This window comes from Neolamprologus multifasciatus, chromosome 4, assembly GCF_963576455.1.
Source record: "Neolamprologus multifasciatus chromosome 4, fNeoMul1.2, whole genome shotgun sequence".
Classification (NCBI taxonomy): domain Eukaryota; kingdom Metazoa; phylum Chordata; class Actinopteri; order Cichliformes; family Cichlidae; genus Neolamprologus; species Neolamprologus multifasciatus.
Genome location: NC_140442.1, coordinates 14,920,347 through 14,942,958, shown reverse-complemented (window position 1 = coordinate 14,942,958; position 22,612 = coordinate 14,920,347). Strand labels below are relative to the sequence as shown.

Below are 22,612 nucleotides of genomic sequence, written 5' to 3'. Positions count from 1 at the left end.
ATCCTAAAACAATTTGTAAAAACAGATAATATCAGAAGGAAAGAGAAAAAAAGAAGGCCCATGATGTTTACGCACTGCATTGCCTCTCCCGTGTTGCTAATAAATCATTACCTGTCTGAGGTAAGCAGTGTGTGCATGAGAGAAAGGTTTCTGAGGGACTGTCACCCAGGGGTGAAACCAGAGCACAGAACGCTTGAAGCGCAAGGCGACCACTGCCACCTCAACCGCCCTTCTCCTGAATCACCCCTTGCTGCCCTAATCCAGTGTTTACATTCAACGCTGGGCAGTAATGATAGCCATGAGACCATGGACCACACCACGTCCTTATACACCCTCCTTTCTTCAACCACCCCCACCACCTTCCACCGCTAACCCAAAGCTGTTTTCACAGGAGCCAAATACCTTAAATACATAATTAGCAGGGTCATTTGTGCAAAGGGGGCCCCAGTGAGGGCATGAGCGTGTCCATGTAAGTTTGCGGGGGGACAGAGGGAGGGTAAGGAGTGTAGGAGGGGGAGGATATGAAGACGTGAGAGAGTGGCGCACAACAAAGGCGGGCATTCATGGCCGTGGCCCTGGACAAACTTTGGCTGTCGCCATCTTCAAAGCCCACCTCTGCCTTTCCTCAAAACCCAGAGGCCACAGGTTGGGGCTCAGAGAAGAAACATAACAGGGCTACGATGAGGGGAAAAGGAAAGGGGAGGATGGAGGAGGGAAGAGAGTAATGAAGCAAAAGTTAAACAATCTGTAATCTGTTAAGGAATAAAGCAAAAGCTAATTGCTGGAGGAGGTTGTGTGTCTATTAGATTTAGTCGAGGATGCGTTGAATCCAGGGTAGCAAAAACTTTACCAAAAATGGTTCCTGTGAAAGGTGGAATTTATTTACAGTAAAAACAAAAAAGGGAAAGCCGTGAAAGCTTCAAAATTCATCAATAACAGCATCCTCATATGAGCCCTGAATCCTAAATTCTGACCCTGTGTAGTCGAACGACACTTTGCTCTCTACGAGGGCTGAAATTCCAGTGGAGCATGTTTCACACTGAGACACCTCCTTTGCATTGTTTTAGTACATACACAATCACACTCATTTTGCCAGGCTCGCTCTCTCAAACACTTTCACACACTCACAGACATAAAGCTCATTCATCAGCCCTCTGCTCACCTTATCTACCCCATATGTCCCTCTGGTATTACTTATAAAAGCATGTCCCCTTAAGTGTCACCCCGTCTGCCCGTTCAGGCTGTGGTGCCGATTACCCCCATCCTGAGCCCACCTAACCCCCTCTTTTCATCCTTTTTTTCCCACCCCGTCCCATTGCACTCTTACTCCTCAGGGTTTTCCCACTCCTCCTTCTTTTCTCAGCATGACATATTGTTTTCTTTGCCTTGCATGGCGACTACACTGCACACGCTATTCTAAATCCTTACTCGGGCCCTCCCCTCATTTTTGTGAATAAAGCTGTGCATGTCAGGTTAAAAACAATAAAATCAATCAAACCTCTGCTCCTCCTTTTATCTTTGCTTTATTGACTTTATCCCCTATTCTACGGGGTAGCCGAGCTGCTGTCTCTCTGATCCTGTGTCTCTTTCATGTTGTGCCTTTCTTTATCTCATTCCCCTCCTGAGGTAATAAGCAGGGTATATGGATGGGAAGTGCAAAGCAGAAGGGCTTTCATGTCCCTTAGCCCGGGGATTAGGGTGAGCTGCTCAGGGGAAAAGTAATAAAGCCCCCCAGAACCTACCGTCTGCTACCAGTGGATCCTGGAATAAAGCCCGGCTCCTGCTCGGTCTGCAAGCCGGTAAAAGCTCACATTTCCTGTAACAACACCACCTTCACATCAAGCTTATGTTATGCCAACTACGGCAGTACCGACATAAGAACACTTCACTCTTCTGATCTTGCATAATCTGTACATATTTTTACTGCCTTCACATAGCAAGCAAGTGCATGCTTCACTTTCCTTCCCCTTCATGTCCATTTGTTTGTCTTTACGCCGTCTACATTTATCCTAAAAACTCATCCTTGAGACACAAGGTGCAATTAACAGGACATCCAGTGAAGAATTTCATGAGCAGAAATATATTTATTGTTAATAACATAAATATATAAATTATGATTATTGCTATGTTTATCCAATGAAAGCTCAAAAGGAAAGTAATAAAAGGCTTTGCAATAGCATAACAGCATTGTGGTGGACTGCAATCAAATTGCTCTACGCATGGTCCCTGATTCACTGAGAACACTATCTTACATTGATGCAACTGTGATTGAGAATACCGGTGAAACATCAGCCTTACAAAATATGGCACCAGTCAACAGGTGTGCTGTGTGTGTGTGTGATATGTATCCCACAGTTCAGCAGTAGCTGTTTCAGTCAAGCTCTTCTTACTTGATTTGCTTTTCATTAAACTGTGACTCACTCTCATGCCTTTGTCTGCTAGATGAATCTCAGTCATATTTCCGTATTTCGACACAGGCTGAAAAAGGGACGTTTTCGCGTAAGCCCCAGGCCTTGTCGCACATTCATCACCATCATAGGAACTGGTAAGGAAGTAATTGTTTGTTCCTTTGGGGCACGAGTTCAGGCTAGCACCGCGCTGTTTTCAAGCCACCTCAGATCATTTGTCCTGACAGAGGAGAGCTGCATAAAGTGTGAGTCCCTTCACAGGGGTGGAGTAATCTGAGATCTGTTCTCTTGTCAACAGAGGAGTAAAGCCTGACCAAACAAGGAGCCCATTCATGCACTTGTCGATTTGCTTTGCACGCTCATTCAGTCTTTAAGATGGACTTTGCTCTTCAAAGGCACAACATGTGTGCTTATGTAGCAGACCGGGCGGGTATCTTCCTTATCAGCGCTGGACTGAAATGGGTGAGAGAAAAAAAAAAAAAAAGCCTCTCGTAGCAGAGAAATTGTGCATAAGCACACACACATATACAGCCTATGAATATGCTCTAGTTTAGACATGCTAGTGCACTTTTTGTGTACTTATGTGATTGGCAGACACACTGATTTGCTGAATGCATGTTTATGGTAAATATTGCCTAAAGGATAGGGCAGGGCATGTCACTGCCTTAGCATATGCCACACCGCGTGCACACACACCTGGGCTGTTTTATCCCCATCTTTTATCCTGTTCACAGCTATGACACACACACACACACACACACACACACACACGCACACGCACGCGCACGCACGCGCCTACTTTCACCCCTGACCTCATTTTTTGCACCACCCCCCCGCCCCGCCCAGATGGATTAAATATAGACATTCAAGAACAACAAAAAGAAAACATAATTCCCGCTTGGATATAAGTATGCATAATATATTTCATAACAAAAATAAAGCATCTTCCTGTACTGACTCTCAAAACTCCTCCTCACACACATGTATCCAAACCATATACAAGACTGGACATCAATCAGATATACTGTAATATAATAAGAAACATGGCTGACAAGAAAACAAAATTACACTGAGATTGTGATACTGATGGTTACAAAGAACCAGACCTATTGCAAAAACATGATGAAACATCTTTCGTTTGTTTTTTTCTTTCATAATGGAAAGCAAACATCCACACATAAATAGCTTGCAAGAAGAACGACTACTTTCTTTTCAAATTGAACTGTACATAGCAGGTGGGCAAAGTCACAACCAGAGGTCTCGGAACAAACATCTGTCAACTCAAAGTGTTCGATGCTCCATAAAGAGTCTTTCATTCCATTGTTGTTGTTTTTTTCCTATATCCCTCTGTCTTTTTTCCTGTGAATGCAAGACTCATTTAAGCAGGTCGGAGTACTTGTGTTAAGTCGGAGCACTTGATTTTCATCGAGGTGTGGTCCAACTGTTCAACAGCTGTTCAACTGTCGCCCAGTCAAAATGTCCATCACCAATCGATCCCTTTCATCGTCTCCCTTTGGCCTTTTTCCTGGCCTGCCCGAGATCCGCAGCATCCTCTTTTCTTCTTAATCAGCCATTTAGGTAAGTGGCTTACCGCAGAGAAAGTCACCGGCTGTTTTCTTTTTCAAAAGCACCTTTGGTATCTCAGTTGTTTTTATCTGCTGTCTCTTTTTCAGTCTGACATCTTTACAGAAAAGTTTGGGGTTTATTTTGTTTTGTTTTTTTGAAACGAAGGTTGCACGGCAGTGGGGAAGAGGACAGAGCAGGTGTCATTTTTGGAGGCCTCCTCTATTTAGGCACCTCCCGCGCTGAAGTCCCTTGTTCTGATTGGTCTCACCTTACATCCACTGTGGGAGAGAGAGAGAGGGAGAGAGGAAGGGTGAGATTAGAATCACAGGTTTACAAAGACAATACATGTTTGTTTATTTTGTTTGATTTTTTAAAATCAGGAAAAAGATATCCAACTAGATTACTGGATTTAGAGCCCAATTTAACCAGTTTGTTCATGCATTTCAAACACAGCTCAAAAGATCTGCAGTGTTCTGAATTATCTTTCTCCATATTTCAAAGACAGCGCTCAGACCAGACATCATGTCCAGTCATAATATGGCGTTTGTGTTATTTTGTTTATGTTTGGGGTGTGTGTGCGTGTAGTAAAGGACAGAATGAGGAAAATCACAAAAACTGGTCTCTTTTTTTTTTTTAGAGGATGATGATATGATAGGGTGAAAAACAGTAAAAGAAAACTCAGGAGTGATTTCTAGAAAGTGAAACAAAACAAACAGTTGCTTTACTGTACAATGAAATGAGATCATGCAAGCACAAAACACAGCAGATAAAAGCAGTGTGCATGCTCAGCAGGCCACGAGCTCAACATGCAGCATTGAGGACAGCACGGAGGATGACACTCCTTAGTTCCTCCTCTTTTCACACTGATTGGCTGTGATGTTATTGGGTGATTGGCAGGGCCCTTTCTTTGCACCTGATTGGGCCAGTGCAGTGCCAAAAGGTGATTAAAGGCTGCAGTTCTTAAGTCCTACCTGTTCGCTTCAGAGCTCTCCAGTGGACTTTGGGTAATGAGTGCAACTTTTTGTTTTAAGTCACCAATAATCCCTTGGTGCGTCTTAGCTTTTTAGGTTTCCTTTTTATACCTTTGGCCCTACGGTGGCCTGAAAACACAAAAGTCAGGGAGGGTGGATAGGAAGGAGGGTTACAAGCGAGAAGCAGGGTTTTATAATACAGAAAGAGCCACAACAGCCCAGGGACAGAAGCAGAGAGTGCAAAGATTTAACACTATAAATTCTTGAGATGCCTTATCAGCACACATTACAGCGCTTATCTGCTCCCAAGGAGAAAAGAGGCCTCAGATCAAGGCACCGGCGGTTTACCTGCTGTCATGCCAAGCAGCCCTTTGGACACCCTCCCTTAACACACAAGTACACATACACGCACACATCCTCATCTTACAAGACACGAGCACTCAAGCTTTACAGTTTTGCAATAGTGAGCCGCTTCATGGGTTCGTTTGGAGCAATCACAGAAAAAAAAAAAAAAAAAAAGGTCATCCAGTGCAAAGCCATGGAGACAAACAGAGAGGAGACCATCAGACCGATATGAGGAAGACGGGAAAGTAGAATGCACGATCAGGAAGAGGGGTTGGTTTCTGCAATCAAACTCAGCTTCTAAGTGCTTTTTTGCAAAGAAGCAAAGCTTTATTTACCTGCTTCTGGATCTGAGGGCTCTACCGCGTGATGATGTGATGTGCATACACACTCCAGGTGGTCTTCTAACCGCACAAAGACTTCTTTCAACTTGGGTCTCCTCCTCACATACTCCACCTTGGCTACCTGAAGAGAGGAAGAGGGAAAAGGTTAGCTACAGACCCTGCATCAGCAACATCATTACTCTTCTGTGTGCCTCGGAGAATGCACACACTCATTGCGCATCCGCTAATATCAAGAGCCGTAGCTCTGTGACTGATGACACTGATGACACATCCATAAATCGATTCACAGAAAGAAAAAGAAAAAAAGAAATGAAAGAAAAAAAAAAAACATTGCCTTGCTGTGTTTGAAGTGTGACAGCAGCATTCCCCTGAGGATGATTCATTGAGTTCCACTAGTCGTGTGCTCTTATAGACTCTTGATCAGGTGTTTAAGAGAGTGGAGTGTATGACCTTGTCCAAGCAAGCTCAAACAAGGAGGAAAGGGATGGAGGGTGGTGGTGGTGGGGGGAGAGCATTGTACGCCCTCAGGCGCAGGAAAGAGTTTACTCTGGTAGAAGAGAAGAAGCTAGGAGCATCCACATCCAGACAGACACACGCCTAAAGTCATTCACCTTGTCATAACACGTTTGGAGGCATTTCTTTGTGGGTTAGGGAAAGTGTTGCTTAGCATGCATTAAAGAAATACTAGGTGTAATCTAAGCAGAAAAAGCAAACCTTCCCATCAAGCAAACACAAGAAGCAATGCAGGAATTCCAAAGCAGGTAACACCCACTTACTTTAAGCCTTAGACCTCTATTTCTCACCCAACTGCCAGCAACAAAAACAGCCGCCTGTCGGCGGTTCATGAAGATGCTGTATTGATTAAAGCTTAAATGAAAGCTGAACGGAAAGGGTTGTGTTTAGATTACGATGATCTTATTGTGTAACTCAGGAGAGGTGGCTGCATGCTTTTTCATTCTCTGATCTGAGTGCCAAGGGCAGAGAAACCTCCCCATCCACTGCCGAGGGGCCCGGGGGCCACATGGAAACAATATCCTCAGCTTCAACCATCTTAGTTGCTGCACGAGAAGGGATATTGGGCAAAATCTCCCAGTGCTCTCAAGCGATATGAACAACACAGTTTTTCAGTCAGCACAGGGATCATGTGCATGCAGACAGGGTGCAAAACCAGCGAGTGGCTTTTCTTACCCACGGTGGCATACTGCCAAGGCTGCCTGTCGGTGTCAAGTTAGTCATGCAAACTAATAAACATACAAGTCCCTGTATGATAAAACAAAGTATAATGCTGACATTCACACAGAGAGGCCAGCTTCATGTTGGTGCTACAACTATGGCTCGGAGTCGATGGTCATCAGGTGAGGCTAAAACCGAGGCAGAAAGAAGTGAAAGACGAGGAGCTTCACCGGTCACTCCTGTGCAACAGTTTCTTACGAGTAAAGAAAGGGAGTGAAAGGAGGGCGAGCGAGCACAGGAGGTATGCAGTGAGCAAACAACGGACAATGGCGTCTGGGCTAGTGGCGGTGGTGTATTTTCTATCATTAGGCCCTGAGAAGGAGAGCAGGTGAAAGGCCGAGAGAAGAGAAGAACGTGGAGTAAAAAAAAAGTGAACCATCACTCTTGTGTGTGTATGTGTGGAAGCAGAGGGGGTCATTTAAGGCAGTGAGACGGACGGCTCGCTGTGATCATGACTCGCATGAGATGACATTCATGCGTTACCTATTAACGCTTAGATCCTGGGTTACCCACTGAGAAACAAAGTTTACTACACTAACACCGACGGGACAGACAGCTAGAGAAGTTATCAAGGTTTTTGTTGTTATCTACCAAAAGTGAAGCAGCATTGCCGTTTCCCAGAAAACTTGCTAATATTTAATCAGATTATCTAACTGAAAAACAGGGAGCTACGGGGAATGTCGGAATACTTCAGAAGAAGTCTGTAGGAAGCAAAAATAAAGAAACCGCCACATCTGACATTTACTGCTGATCCTAGTCTCTCACACACACACACACACACACACACACACCTGCCTAAACAAACAGCTATTGACTGAAGGATAAAGCAATGGGCCCCCATGATGAGAGGCCCAGCAGTGAGCTAGTCTCCTTGCCCCTCGCACAGCAGGGTTAAAAGCACTCCCTGCAGGAGTTGGTATACACACACACACAATTTTTTTTATATATTTTTTTTCCAAATAAATAAAATCTAAACGAGTTTCTGTGCTACAGTTTTCCCTCAAAGTGCATGTGCTCTGACCAGTAAGTTGACGCTTTCTCTTTCAATTTATGCCTCGCTTCCTGTTTCCTATGTTATGGGGAACCGTTAATGCTGTCATGGAAGGAACCATTGTTCCCTTTTTTTTTTCTTCTTCTTAACTATTTTTTCCACTTGGCTTTCATATTTACTTCTGTCATATTTTTTTAAGCACTTCTTAACCTTCATACAAAGATCACCGGCTTCCTATCTGGCACAGAATCAATCACTTTCCAAATAAAACATACATCAGAAAGAGACCCCCACGCTATGACAAGGGGCCCCACACTCTCTTTGTATAAATCAAGCTCCTCTAAACTCCCTGGAAAGCCGGGGCCCTGAGAAAAAGTCCCCTGAGTCGCTGTGGAATGATATCCGATGCATAGGGTTGGGCTGAGGCCGGGGGCTCTGGGAAGTGCACCCCCGTGGTTTGTCCCAAGTGTCTCCGCAGCCTTACTTGTGAATGCAGTCGTCCCAGTCGAGTTAATTGGGAATTCCCTGAGTGCACGGCACTGATGAGAGCATGATGGAGAGGAAAGTTTTACTCCGGCCTTCCAAGGAAAACACAGCAAGGATGTAGATGTGCACCGCAGGCCATCATGAGCTGGAACAGCGACAGAACTGAGCGAAAATAAATAAAAATGTATGCGTGCTCTTGGAGAATGGAGGGTGGAAAGAGGCAGGATTGGGTGGCAATTCATCTGTCAAGACGGAAATTAGGCAAGAGTGGCCTGACAAAAAGGAACCTTTGTTGGGGGTGCCACAACTGTGAGGCTTCTTGTACTTACAACTTTGTGTCTGTGTCCTGAGATCAAAAAGAAAGGGGAAAAAAAGCCAGAAGACAAGTATGAAAACTGAACTTTAGACAAAGACTGCCAAGATAATCTGCTGCTGCTCACACAGACACAAACTTTGGATAATGGGTGAAAGAGGTTATCACAGGCTGTGTGTGAAGAAGAGAGGAAGCAAGGAGGACATTTATCACATCTCTCGCAGGTCTGCAACACTTCAGGGTACACCACTGTCGTGTAGCCACATACATACGTCTCCAGATGTGCACATCTATCTTCCCCCGACCGCATCATGTACCTCTCCTGCACAACTATCATGCAATATCAAATATCAAAGAATCTGAAGATGTGTATAATCTTTGTTTTTGGGGGGTTGTTTGGGTTGGTTTTTGTTTTTTTAAGTGAACAACAGAACAGAGTTAGAGACATTACTGAGAGGAGAAAACGAGGTTTTAATGAGAGAGAGCAAATGAGATAAAGTAAATGGCAGAGGGGTCAAATTAGAGAGCGGGGATGGCTCGGATTCAGGAAAGAGACAGAAAGAGCAAGGAGGGAGTGAACAACTATTTGACTGAACAGACAATCAGACTCCAAGACTGAAAAGGGAAGGTGGGGGGGCAGTTCTGTATTGAGAGGAGATGTGGAGGGGGAGGATGAAGTCTGTAGGGAAGAGCAAAGCAGGGGAGGACTGAAGAAAAATACAGAAATGAAGTAAAGTGTGATTAAAATATGGTTTTTCCTGTTCGGACTGATGCATTCCAGCCGGTGCAGCAGAGGCCAAACTTTCCATCTTCGAGCTTCGTGAGGACACTCCCATTGGTCCGTCACGACCTGCCCCGCAACCCCCGCCATGTACACCACAAACACGCTTGTGCGCACACAAACTCTCTCACCCTTCCTTTGTCTAGCGGAGCTAAGTGAATCAAAGGGAAAATAATTCACAGCTGCAGAAGACTTCAAAACCAGGAGGCCCCTCGTTCTCCATCTGCACCCCTACCCTTCAAATGATCATAAATCATTCTCACTGTATCACCGTCACGACGCCTTTTATTTATGAAACACCCCGTAAGTCAGGGTCCCACACAACCGCGGGGCTAGAGCTACTGCTTTACCCCCCAAACCAAACACCCGGATGTGACCTACTGTTGCTGAGGTAACTGTCAGTACGTATGTTGTGTGTTTGTGCGTAAAGGTCGGGGTCGGGGCCGGCACAGCGAGATGTGTGGACCCCCACACTCAGCACTGTGGCTATATCCGCCTGGCCTCTGTCAACCTCCACTTTGATCCAGTAGCCATCAACACTTCATTACTCTGCAGCCCGTCTTCCTCTTTGCTGCCGCTTTGCACAAACGGTCTTGTCCCTACTCTGCGCTTGGTGAGTTTACATCGCTTAGCTCACTGGAATGCTCACTCTATTCTCTCACACACACACCTTGGGTTTACACAGATGTGCTGATGACCCTCGACAACCTCTGCAAAATACCTGTACCTGTGCATCAAAGGTGATTGAAAGCCTTGAGCTACTGAACCAAACCGAGATGAACTGAATTGAATGAACAGTTTATTAGACTAAGGCCCTATTTTCTATAGTGGGATTTAAAAATGTGCCAGGACATGTATATACAGCCCCAATTTTTCAGTTTCACAACTCACAATTTCCTCCTGTCCATGCATTAAAAATCTACAACTTCTGATTTGCTTGCTTTAAGAAAAGGTTTCCCTTTGTTTTTTTAAACAGGCATATAGTTGTCAATGTTTATGGGGAATGCAGTATACCGCAAAAGCCTTAAGAGCTGATGAGTGACAGGTTGAATGACAGCTCTGTTCTTTGCCTCCGCCACAGCCTGTTTGCAGTCGTATTTCTGCATGCATCTACACACAAACACAGACGCGCAAAAGAATTTAAAAGCGCACGTCTTTCCACGCAATTTGTATCCCTTTTCCTGTCGAATCCCGCCTGCTTCGAAATCACCTGTTGTTTTATGAGTGAGTGCGTCTGCAGACACTCGGAGCCAAAAGCGCTGAGAAAACCATCAGAAATACCGGACACAGCTGCAGCCGTCAGCCAGCAGAGACAGACAAACAAAGAGGATGAACTGAGGGAATACAGGAGAAAGGAGATGAAGACAAAAATAGAAACTTGGAAGTGTTTTGTGCCAGCGATAAATAAATTTGGGCATGTTTATATTTTGAGCTATCCATGCCATGTCAAGGTTATAACAAGTTTAAGAACTCTGTGGCACAAAATCAGCAGCATGCTGGCCAAGAGGTTTCTTGGCAGCCTTCTGCCGATAAAACACCACAAAGAAAAGACAAATGAGAACTCTGACTAGAAAAGAAATGCGAGAGCCAAGATGTCGGGATAAAGGGAGTGATTATGGTGTCACTGAAAGTGCAAAAGGAGGCGGGGTGCAGGAGTAGGTAAAGGAATGCTGGGATGTAAATACATGAAAACATATAATAACATTAGCTCATTAGAAACTGTTTACCTCCCTTTGTTTCTCTTTCTGTTTCTCTTTCCACCTTCCTCACTTGATCTCTTTTACGGACACTGAACCATCTCTAAAAGCCTGCCATGTCGCTTATCTTTACACCTCTCACTTTTACTGTGTTCTCTTCCATGCCAAGGCATGCAGACAACACAAAACAAGTGTGTAAATGAAATTGACACATACAAGGTCCCAGAGGCTGACTTATCTCGATGAAGGAGTAAAGTGCAAAATGCAATTTTTTTTTTATTACCCCATCACAGGACAGGGCAGGGCAGCCTTCTACAGAACGGGGCCTGCACAGACCCGCTTGCTTCTTTTGGGTCCACAGCATGAAAAAGGAATAAGGGAAAGAAAGAGAGAAGGGGGAAAAAATAAATAAAGGTGCATTTGGACAAATGCAAAGTGTCATGAGATGGAAAGAAACACCGCAAATGTGTTCTTTTCCCATCCTCGCTTTGGAGGAAAAAGAAAAAAAAAAAACAAGCCAGGCCAACGGTAGACGAACAACATTTTTAGTTTTCTAATAAATGAAGGCAGACACACAAATTGAACCCCGAACCCAGACCGAAGACACACAGGAAAAAAAAGAAGAAAAAAAACAACAACTTGGCATGAGACAATGTCTCTCACACACAATGCGATGAATGTCTCCTGACCGGAGCCCTGACGGATGACCTTTACAGGGATACGACGCTTCTCAGCCGCCCTCCCGCACCAGAGGCTGGAACCACATGGAAAAACTGACCCCCTTGAAACCCGTTCCACCATGCCTGAAGGTCCCTCAAGTCAGTGGGCTCATTTTGCCCTTTGTGTCAAGATGGGGTGGGGCGGAGTGGGGGTGGGGGGGTTGACAAAGTTGCATGGATCACTGCATTCCAGGAATAGCTGAATCAAGCCTTATAGTGTCCTCCATGCTGTTGTCAGTCTCTCTCCATCCCTCATCGCTGTGATCACAGACAGTGCTCCCATTGAGGTCTGGCAGACGGAGAGACAGATGAGCTTGCATGCAGACAGACAGAGCTGTGCTGTACATCAGAGCTCCACTCTCCTTCCACGCTATGAGTCAGCAGGTCTTACCATAAACTCTGTGCCCTGGGTGCAATGGCTTCTGCCCTACAGTGACCAGAGTTGCCTCACCCTCCCTGCACCATAAGTACACGAGGAGATCCTCCTATTAATACTGAAATCTCCATGGCCTGTGCCAGGGTGCCAAAGGGGAAAGAAGGGGCAAGCCCAAGATTGATATTTGTTTTATTACCTATTCCTCTGCTGGTCTATCAACGCGGCATCTTTAAAGTCCTGCAAAAGGACCAGGAGACAAAGCAATGTACCAGCGAGGGCAGCTGGGCAAGATCAGAATCGGAGAAGAAACAATAGAGCGCGAAGATGAGTGTGCAGTCAGACTGTTCCAGGCTACCCTGTTTATTCCCTGGTTGTCTCTTACTTACAGAACAGACCACATAACTCCCATACCTCCAAACAGAGCTATGCTCAGGCTAACAGGCTGAAGTGTAAATACGTCAAAAATACATCTCCCGCTCCGGCCGCACAGTGTCTCCTCTGATCCTGAACAGGACATGTTTTCAAGCAACCATTGCCAAAGAGTCTCTGAGAACAGTGCAACCCCTTCTCTCATCCTCTTTGTCACCCTGTCTTCTCTGGGCTTACTGCTTCCCAAAAGGTCCAAACAGAGAGGACAGGAGAGGTGTACTTGTGCAATAGTGAGAGACAGATACTTTCTAGATACAAGACTCCATCTCTGTCTCTTAGCCTGTCTTACATCTGCCAGGAGCATCCCTCTTGGGTCATTCCTTCAACAGATGTCATGGTTCCAAGTGCCAACAGCCCCATCTCCTCCTCTTCCTTCCTCCGTCCTGTCACAGCCAACCCAGGGCCTCTCATCAAACATGAGAAGAGAGGGTGGTGATCAATAAAAAAAAATGAAGGATAGAGGGAAGGAATGGAAGCAGCAGGTTAGGTTAGGTGGCCAATTCTGGAACCGTGAGGAGGAGGGTGTCAAAGAAAATAGGGAGTAAAGTGTGGAACAAGTATCCAGAAAAACATATCAGCCCAATTTTGCCTCCCTGTTTTACTTACCTGCAGAGAGGAAAAGTGGTGAATGGATGTGGAAGCAAGTGTGTTTGCACTGAGCGGGTGACTGGGTTTAATATGATGCAGTCATGGATTTACGCAAACAACCTATGCCGTAGGCGTGCGTCTTACCTTAACGGTGCGGTGGTGTTTGCGGGAAGGGTGACAGCGCATGTTGCTGGTGTTGCAGCAGCCCGTGCAGCGCTTCACCTCCACACAAGGCGGCCATATCAGGAAGTTGGCAGACGTGGGATCCACCTGGCTCCTGGGGATCTCGTAGATCACCGTCCGTGTCTTGCAGACTGCTGGGACTGCCTCCTCTACTGTAACGGAGACGAGTGAGAGGGGGGAGAGAGGGAAAGTCGAGTTAATGACTTTGGTCTGCGCCGGCATTTGTTATCATCTTTTCCATCTCGATGTACTGCTGTAATCTGTCCTGTTCGCTCACAGCTGCTTCATGCATTCTTTCGCTGCTCGTTATTTGATGAGTCATTTGATGTGGGAGCTGTTTGTCTAGGCTAAGATCACACCCAACCCCATTTAAGGCTGTTAAGAAGACAAGCTATCCAAAAAAAAATTTAAAAAAAAATTTAAAAAAAAGCTGATCTCATATCAGCTAAGGAGCTTAGGACTCGATGAGACATTAAAATAATACTCTTTTGTTCAGAGAACCCAGTGGAGTTAATGCAGCGTGACAAGGCCAGAAACCTTACGTGCACCGGTGGGAAATCTAATAATGGCCTTTGACCCCGCTGGCTGTAATGAAGACTTTAAGTATTCATAGCAGATTTAATGCTCCGAGAGGCACTTAAAGCTAAAGATTTGATAGAGTGTGTACAGTAAGATGCCATTATGTCGTAAAGATGATATGTGCATCATGTGGAGACAGCTGCCAAAATGGTACACAGTACATTACACTTATGATATATATGAAATACAACCAACCACATTATCCTGTGTGGCTTTAAATGCTGTGCCACTTAGGGTAGAGAGTCTTAATGCACACGCATCACACATTACACGGTGTTCTACACGCCTCTATCAGATATCGTACCGCGTGGCGTTTTATGAAGAAATCTGACTGAGAGCCCAGACGAGCTGCAACTTGAGCCCTGAATGCCTGGAATTTCCACGCTCAAGGATATATTTCTCTCCTGACGCGTGTGCCTTAGATCTGTGAGCCTCCGGCCAATTACAAGGCTTCGTGTCAGACGGCCTCGTCAACCTCGCGCACCAGTCTCGTTTCTCATGATTCCTTGATTGCAGTAAATACCGGGTAGACGTCTTCATTAGGGTTCCCTTTTATCCACAAAAAGGCACCATAAAAGCCACTAACCATTAGCTTTGTTTGAAATTAGTGTAAAGTGATCAGTTTCATCTCCTGGGAACTCGTGTCGGGGGTGATATTTAAGACGCGGGTTATTTTTAGGGCGTCTTTACACTGTGATCTTATGTGCCAAAGTGTGATGCAGGCTATATGGTGTAAAAAGTAATCATGATGCAACCTCTGAGTTGAGCACGTTGTACTCTGTCGGCCTTACCAATGCTCCTCTTGCGTCGGCTGTGCAGCTGGGAGCTCTTCAGGTCACCGTAGTAACCATAATGATGAGAGGAGTTCTTGTGGTGGTTTGGTTGCTTGTGGTGCATGTGGTGCTTGGGCTCCTCAATAACATTGTTTCCCGTACCTCAACAAAACAGAAGGTCGCCATGTTAATAATGTCACAAAGAGAGAAAAAAAGCAAAACACAAACACACACAAAGCTTATTCAGCCAATAAACCAGCTATGAGTTGCAGCTTTAACAATGCTGAATGGTTGCGATGGGTGGCTTGGTAGACCTCAGGAAAAGCCGGCATGCGATCGGCCGTTGATGTTTTTATATACCCGATCCACAACAAATTGTGCGTCGGTTAGTCACACAACCATAATAAGATGGTAACTTCTGACTGGTTTCTCAGGGCCTATAGTTCCCTTCAACATGCCGGTGGGCAGGAGGGCAGAGTGACTGCTGATGAGGTCACAAACTGAGGTAAACAGTCCAGAGGACACAGGGTGCAGGCAGGAGGCCCATTTTTACACACAGCTCTGCATAATTGTAAAGCTCTGTGTGTCAGCCTCACTCACTCATTTGGCAGGAACTTTCCACGCACGCATGAAGTAGCTAGACGCAGGTGAGTCAGCACATTCCCTCAAAAACAACCAGCTTTCACAGACACACGCGTGGGGGGGGACTAAAGTGGTCATTTGACAGGTGGTACTCAGCCACCATTATTCCTGCCCTAATTAGCGGTTTGGTGTCTCTCATTTGCCTGAAAATGTTTGCTTTTTCAATCATTTAGTGGCTTGGAAAAGTACATGTTTTGTTATGCTAGCTCCTCAAAGTTCTCTAACCTCAGGTCAATGTAGCCAGTTTTTTTTTTTTTTTCCACATTCATGGTCATCTGATAAAGCTTGCTTGTTTTGGTCCCCACCCAGGATATAAGGTGCAATGCAGAAAAGTACCAGAGCAGCAATAAAATGATAACACTTCCCTGCAGGATACTGCCCTTTCTAAGAGAGCAGAGTCTGAGAGTGTTTGCTAAGTGGGTGGGTCCTACCTGTCTGTAGGCACAGCACAAATGCTTCACCTGGCTAACACACTCCTATGCATGTACACTTAACAGAAACACATAGCGACAGTTACACAAACTCCTCTTATTATTCAGCATGGCAGCCTAAAACCCAATGTACACCGGCACAACAAAGCTTACCCACAGGCAAACACATTCCACCCCCTGAGCCACTTTGTGATTTGACCAGAGTCATCTAAAGGGATTTCCTCTATCTATACAAAGTCCCCCTTCAGGATGGTTGTTTATTTGCTTCTTGATGCTGTCTTTTTCCACATTTGTCAACTTTCAGTCTCAGTGTGGTCTCTTTAGTGAGTAGTCAAAGGAACTTGTCGTGCGCTCAGTCAGACAGGGAGTAAGTGCACAACACCTACCTACCTCTGACTGGACGTCTAACTAACAATCTTTATACAAGGTCACTCAGGCTGTGCTCAGTTTACCCCTGTCCTCATTTCAGGAGTGAAGAAGAATGTGACACTGTTGGCCACCCAGATTTTCAAAATCTGATGTGGAAAAGGGAGATGTGACAGACTCTAAGTCCCCCCACTCCTTATTTTCAGCATCACTGGGTAATCCTTTATGCTTAATGGAAAAAAAACAAAAAAAATGTTGATAAGAAGGGAAAAATAAGGACAGGCAGAATTAGAAAGGAGTCAGCACCAGGGGTTGTGAGGGTTTTGCTCCACTGCTGATTCCAGGTGACTAAGAATCAACAGCACCCCCAGAATGTTGTCAAACTGAGACAAGAGAAAAGAAACCATGCAGGAGACAATCTCATGCCTTGAAGGCAAATTACTCCCTCCTTTTACCCCTCCTCCTCTCCTTCTTTGTCCCTCTGCTTATTTAAATAGCTAGCGCTCTATTGACTCATCGCAATAAGTGACCCCCATAATTCTCTCTCTGTGCCGTTCTTCCTTGATTTGTTATTTGAGAGCATCTACATGGTTGAGTTGACAAAGCATTCGTTTAGGTCACAAGGGCAGCATGTCCCCTCTGTGGGTGCAAGAGCAGGTAGAAAGTACACAAACGTTGTTTTTGCAGATTTTGCGGGTAGTCCTGGTGTACAGGGCGTAAACTATGTCAGCTTTTAGGAAACAAAGCGGGTTGCACAACTACTGCAGTCTTTCTACAGAAAGCGGGAATACAACCTCCGGATTCCTGTTCCCTCCTCCACCTCTGCCCCATGCTAAGAGTCAGGTTCCCTTTTCTGTCAAAGTTCTTCAGTGAAAGAGATAAGAGCAGGCAGGCAGGGGGGCAAATCAGGAGGGAAGAGAGGAGCAGAGAGGAGAGGAGCACCTCAGGGGCCAGACGGCCATCTGCAGGCTCCAACAGGGTCATCTCATCTGTCAGTCAGAGCTAAAGACACCATCCTCCCGAAAGCAAATGCAGGCAGAGATGAGCAAAGCAACACTAAATGAAACATTCATCCTGACAGGCAGATTTATTTTAACTCTTGATCATTACAATACAGTTCTTTGTTGAAATAGTCCAGGTGCGATGTGTTGCATACCCTTTCAGATGCTTCTCTTTCTCCCTCCCTGTTTAATATGCTACAACATTTGCTATATATTGCAACAAAAGCTCTGAAAATATCCCTCTGGCTGGCGTCAAAAGTCTTTTAATGGGCTGACCAGGGCAGCCAAGTGGGCCTTTGGACAGATTTATGTCCTCGTAACAATAATCAGCCTACTACTGTTACCCTGAAAAACATTACTCCGTTTTAAGAAAGACATTTTAATTCAATTATAAACACCTCTCCTCATGCTAGAGGCACTCAGGGAATCTATTCTGGGCTCGGCATAAAGAGGAGTGATCACTGTTGTGCAGTACAGGCTGGTTTGATTGTGAACTGATAACATACTAATGATGTGGGAGCTATTAGTCCTAATTAACATGTTCTTCAATAAGGCAAATGCATGCTCACACAGAAGAATACTTGAGCGAACGTCCGGTCCCAGCGCTGCTCTGCTGAGTATATGGTTAAGGGTTGCTAATGAGCTATGACTGGTGAGGCAGCTTACATCATTTGGGACTGTTAAAGCAAATTTTGTAATTGCCTGTGTCCATCAACTAATCTCTATGGGTGAGACAGTTTCAGCCGGTAAATTAATCTCAGCGGGTCCAGGATGACCTGGTCTCAGCTTACGTGGCAGCACAAAAAAAAAAAAAAAAAAAAAAAAAAAAAAGGACATGCCTGCCAGTGAACATTCAACCTTTGTCACACGTGCACAGTAAATGCACCTGTTGCAGTTTTATCGTGCTTGGCAGACCCCCACTGGTGCACAGATCCCTCAGCAATTTCCTGCACATGGTTATGTTTTTGAAGATTCATTTCTGGTGTGCAATGGTTTCCCGCCTGAATGGAGCTGGCAAAAATGTGCCAACACATTTCATAAACCCGTTTGTTACGTAATTCATTAAATCTGGAATTGATTAAGTGTTGATACCAGCATACTGTCAGTGGCTTCTGGACTTAAGTTCTTTCTTAAACATCGCCATAGCCATTCAGCTACAGGCTCCACAGTAATAGCCCATAGAAACTAAGCGCTGATATAAAAAAACAAAAAAACAACATAACCTATCTTTAATAAATCCATGTGTTGATTTACAAAGATAAATATATATCAGATGCTAACAAAAGGCTATTCATGATGTAATGTCACATCTGAATAACCTTCAGTGCGTCAGGATTCTTAACGTAATTCATATGTATGATTCAAAGCATCAAGAAGCAGAATTTACCTCTCCAGTCGATATCCAGTAGCCGCTGGAGGTCGCTGATGCTGTGGATTTCGCTGTGGGACAGTCGGTCTATCAGCTCTTGGGGAAACTCCACTTCCTTTGGGGTGGGCGCGGGTCGAGGGTGGAGGAGGAGAACGGTCGGGGCAAAGAAATCAAACGACAAATGAAGGTTAGAAATGTGTGATGGACAGCTTTACAACAGTGTGCCAACAAGCAAGCAGATTTGTCTCATTGCCACACATCACCTCATCCACGGAGGAAAAAAGCGGTCTCTTAAGAATCCTGCAGTTTAGGTAGTTCTCGTTAATTTGGAACCCAGATAACTGTAGAATAAACACTTTTATCATTAAACTTGCGTTAAAAAAAGGATTACCTTTACCGATCAGCATTTTTTAAAAAAATAGCTGTCTCGCGATAAGAGTTGCTTGTACTATCATAAACAATATCCTCTCCACACTCTGCACTTGTTGCGGACCTGCAGGCACCTCAAGCTGAGCAAACCGTGCACAGGAGCAGGGGCTAAAAATATCAGCCGGAGCGGTTCCCATGATCGCGCTCAGCCCAACCAAAACGTTTGCCCAGTTGACTCAAGCTACGAACAGATTTGGCACATAAGCCAAAAATAACTGAGATATGCATCCAAGTGCAGACGTGATGTTTGTTCAAAAGCGCACAGTCACTGATGAAAATGAAAAAAATGAAAGCACATTCACACTAATGTTTAAAATCAGAGCCTACACCACCATGTTTTTTTGAATACATCGGTTAAAAGTGAGTTAAAATATAAAAAAAAAAATAACATTAAAACTGTCTTACATAAACCCATGTGTGTGTATCCGAGCCTCAAATGGCTTAAATCAAATCTCAGAGCTCTTACTTTTGTGGTTTTCTTTATCTGGACATTAAAGCTGTGCTGCTGAATGTGTGGCTCTTGCAAGAGGGTGCAAAGGCTCTTTGAGAACTTTGCACCCTCACAAGAATAAAAACCCCACACCACCAAGTATGACACGGGGCCCAAAGACACCGTCTATCTGACCCCACCGTGCCTCCACCAAGTTAACTAGTAACTTTACCTCAGCAGTGGCCAGCAGGTACGTCGTCCACAGCAGGATGTAGGAAAGTGTGGCTCTCATTTCCCTTTAATTTAGAATTGACTCGAATCTCAGAAAAAGTGCGAACGTGTAGGAGCCCCAGAGTCGCTCCTGGCCCCAGAGGATCCACAACCATCCCCTCTGGGAGAGAAACCCGGAGTGTCAGGCAGCTCAGCGTGCTCAGTCAAGACACCGCGCTGCACTTGCTTGAAGCTGTGAGAGGCTGGAAGTTGATTCTTGTTATTCACAGTGGATCGCGTCCTCCCGAACACACTCTGCTGCTGCGACTCGACATAGCTCCTCAAACGCAAGTGAGACAATCCCAAGAGACAAGCAGGACGCACATTGCCCTTCACTTTCTTAAAAGAAACTACAGGCTTCAAACTTGAACCCAGTTTAATATATATATATTTGGGGAAAAATGCAATAAACCCGGCTACTTTCAAGAAAATGTCACATAGGATTCAATAGCACGACTAATTTGCTGACTTTTTTTTAGTATTTAATAGTCCTACATGAATATATAATCCAAACGAGGAGAAAATCACACTGGGGAACGTTGTCCGTGCTGTGCTATCCAGAGCCTGTCTTGCAGCAGTCTGCGGAGTTCCTTGGCTGCGTGGGACTCTGGAGTGAATGGTGTCAGAGCGACTCTGAGGCTCTGGATATAGAGAGCAGCTCCGTGCCCGTTGCGCCTCCCCCCTTCCTTTGGTGATCGTGCATTTATTCAGTAAAGGGAAGCTGGTTGGCTGCTTAGATGACTTAAGACTCAAGAGCACACCCCCACCCCCTCAGTCCATGTGTGTGTGTGTGTGTGTGTGTGTGTGTGCCCTTCAGCAGAGAGCCCATTCAGAGATTCAGGATGTAATCGATATTGATTATCAGTGATTACAAAAGGGGGATGCAGGATGGAGATACTGAAGAGATACTGTTCTCATTAAATCATCTGACGGAACAAGCATGAAAACAAATGATCAGGGGAAGTTATAAATTTAATTTATCATATATCCCTCAGGATGTTTGTGATTTTCAGGGCGTAATTTAATTTAGACAAAACTGGGGTGGGGGGGGGGGGGGGGGGCAAAAATGATTATGATCATTACGGCAGTGATGGTGGTGACTCAGCCCGCCTCACCCTGAATTTGAGTTTAAGGCAGCAAAAACAAATATTCAATGTTCAGCAATTTTATCAAAAGACAGCAAATTCCTAACGGTGATAGCAGATGATAATCTGATTATATAACGCTGGGCGCCCGTGTGTTAAAATCACAACCTTTCCAGCTCCACTACACAACATGCATCATATCCTTTCACCTGTCAATCTGTTGGACACGCCCAGGAGTCTGCCGTATATAACTCCACCCTTTTGGCCTGGTTGGCCCTTTTCCTCCTTACCTCCAGACTAGGAGCAAAGAAGTTAAGAAGACAGCTTAACCTTATAACTGATTACCATGCAGCATAAAGGGATATTTCCTCATTTGGATCACTGTAATGTTAAATTTAAAGAAATCAAAATACTAAGATGGTGGTTGCATCAGTAATGTGAGTTGATGTTTACTTAATTTATTTTGGTTTGGACTTGAATTGTAATTATTTGTTTGTATTTGAATATATGGGTAAAAAATCATCCATCCACTCCAGCTGCTAAATATAGCACATCATCACTGACACCATAAACCTTTTGGAAGAGCCTTCTGGATTTTGTGTTTAGATGTGCACACCACATCCACTGTTCTGTGAGCCAGCGCAACCAATTTCCATGTAGTTTTTTTTTCTGTATTTGTAAGATTTGAGGACACAGGAAGCTTCTACTTAAAGCAAAGGCTCACAACAGGCTGGTCCTAACTTGTTGAGAAGAAGCTGGAACCAGTGCACCAGTGCTGGGCTTCATTTTGCTTTGCTGGGAGGTCTGGGAGAAAAGCCCCAAGGGCCTGATAAAGGAGACATACCTGCAGGAGCAGAGACGCGGACAGACTGCTTGCACACACATTATCACCCAGAGGTGACAATCAGCAGGGAGGCATAGGTCAGCCGACCAGGTGGTCTACCGACCACCTTGTCCATTTAACTGGATCAATACAGCGCGAGACGAGCCAGAGGGCACGGTGGCTGGAAAAGTTGCACAGAGAAAGCACCGCAGCAGATGGTGGAGTAATTAATGAAACAATTTTAATAGGCCTATGAAGCTTGTGTTAAGATGGCACGGGTGCTATTAAACGAATCAAATATTTTTAAAAGAAAAGTCCCTCTGCTAAAGCAGTTTACGTGACATCTCGCTCAAACTGCATTAATCATTCATTTCTCATCTGGTGGTGTCACAAGAGAATTAAACTTTATGATTCATTGGCAACGTGACTAAGACCAGCCGGTGACATCCTGACTCCTGTGTGGTTATGATTACATCACACGCCAGCCTCCCAGCACCGATAGATACTCTCACTCATATTTTTGACTTTAATGACTCATGTGACTCATGCATGTTTGGTTTTTTTAAGTCTACATTTGGCTTCCGTATGGGAAAGCAAGAGTCAGGTGTGAGATAACAGGACACAAAGTACAAGGGAGTAGTTGTCCATCTATCAGAACAGGTGAGTAGAAAGTGAGAATGAAGCACCGCTGTGTTTATTTTGTGTTTTGGAGACGGTTTATGGTGTGTTGAGCAAGATTAATGCGGAGAACCAAAATCTGGAGTTTTGACCCACAGATGTAGGAAGCAGATGGAGAGGATGGTACAAGTGGTGAAAGATGGATCAGGGTAAAACTCAAGCAGAACTAAGCAGACAGGGGGAGCAAAGTCTTCGTGCTTTAGGGGAAAAAACAATATCAAAACAACAAGATCTGAAAATATTCTCTCATTCCTGCCCCTCCTGCATGAGCTATTTAGACATCATGTTTACTGGCAACTGAGGCATGTG

The 22,612-nt window shown here is 44.9% G+C and overlaps 1 protein-coding gene across 2 annotated transcripts; it reads right to left on the bottom strand.

Annotated features, from left to right (window-relative positions):
* Positions 1-3,313: 3,313 nt before the first annotated feature.
* pdgfab (platelet-derived growth factor alpha polypeptide b) lies at positions 3,314-20,385 on the bottom strand. Of its 2 annotated transcripts, XR_014873827.1 has the most exons (7): positions 19,680-20,385; positions 18,607-18,703; positions 14,798-14,941; positions 13,389-13,579; positions 5,626-5,752; positions 4,946-5,074; positions 3,314-4,252 (listed from the first exon to the last, which is right to left on the bottom strand). XR_014873827.1 is itself a non-coding variant. In XM_085157749.1 (6 exons), exons 1-6 carry the CDS (start codon positions 19,737-19,739, stop codon positions 4,239-4,241), a joined length of 633 nt encoding a protein of 210 aa, XP_085013875.1. In that variant the 5' UTR covers positions 19,740-20,380; the 3' UTR covers positions 3,314-4,238. The 2 variants fall into 2 exon arrangements, 1 of the variants encoding a protein (XP_085013875.1); XM_085157749.1 differs by lacking the exon at positions 4,946-5,074 and having other exon boundaries at positions 19,680-20,380.
* Positions 20,386-22,612: the final 2,227 nt, after the last annotated feature.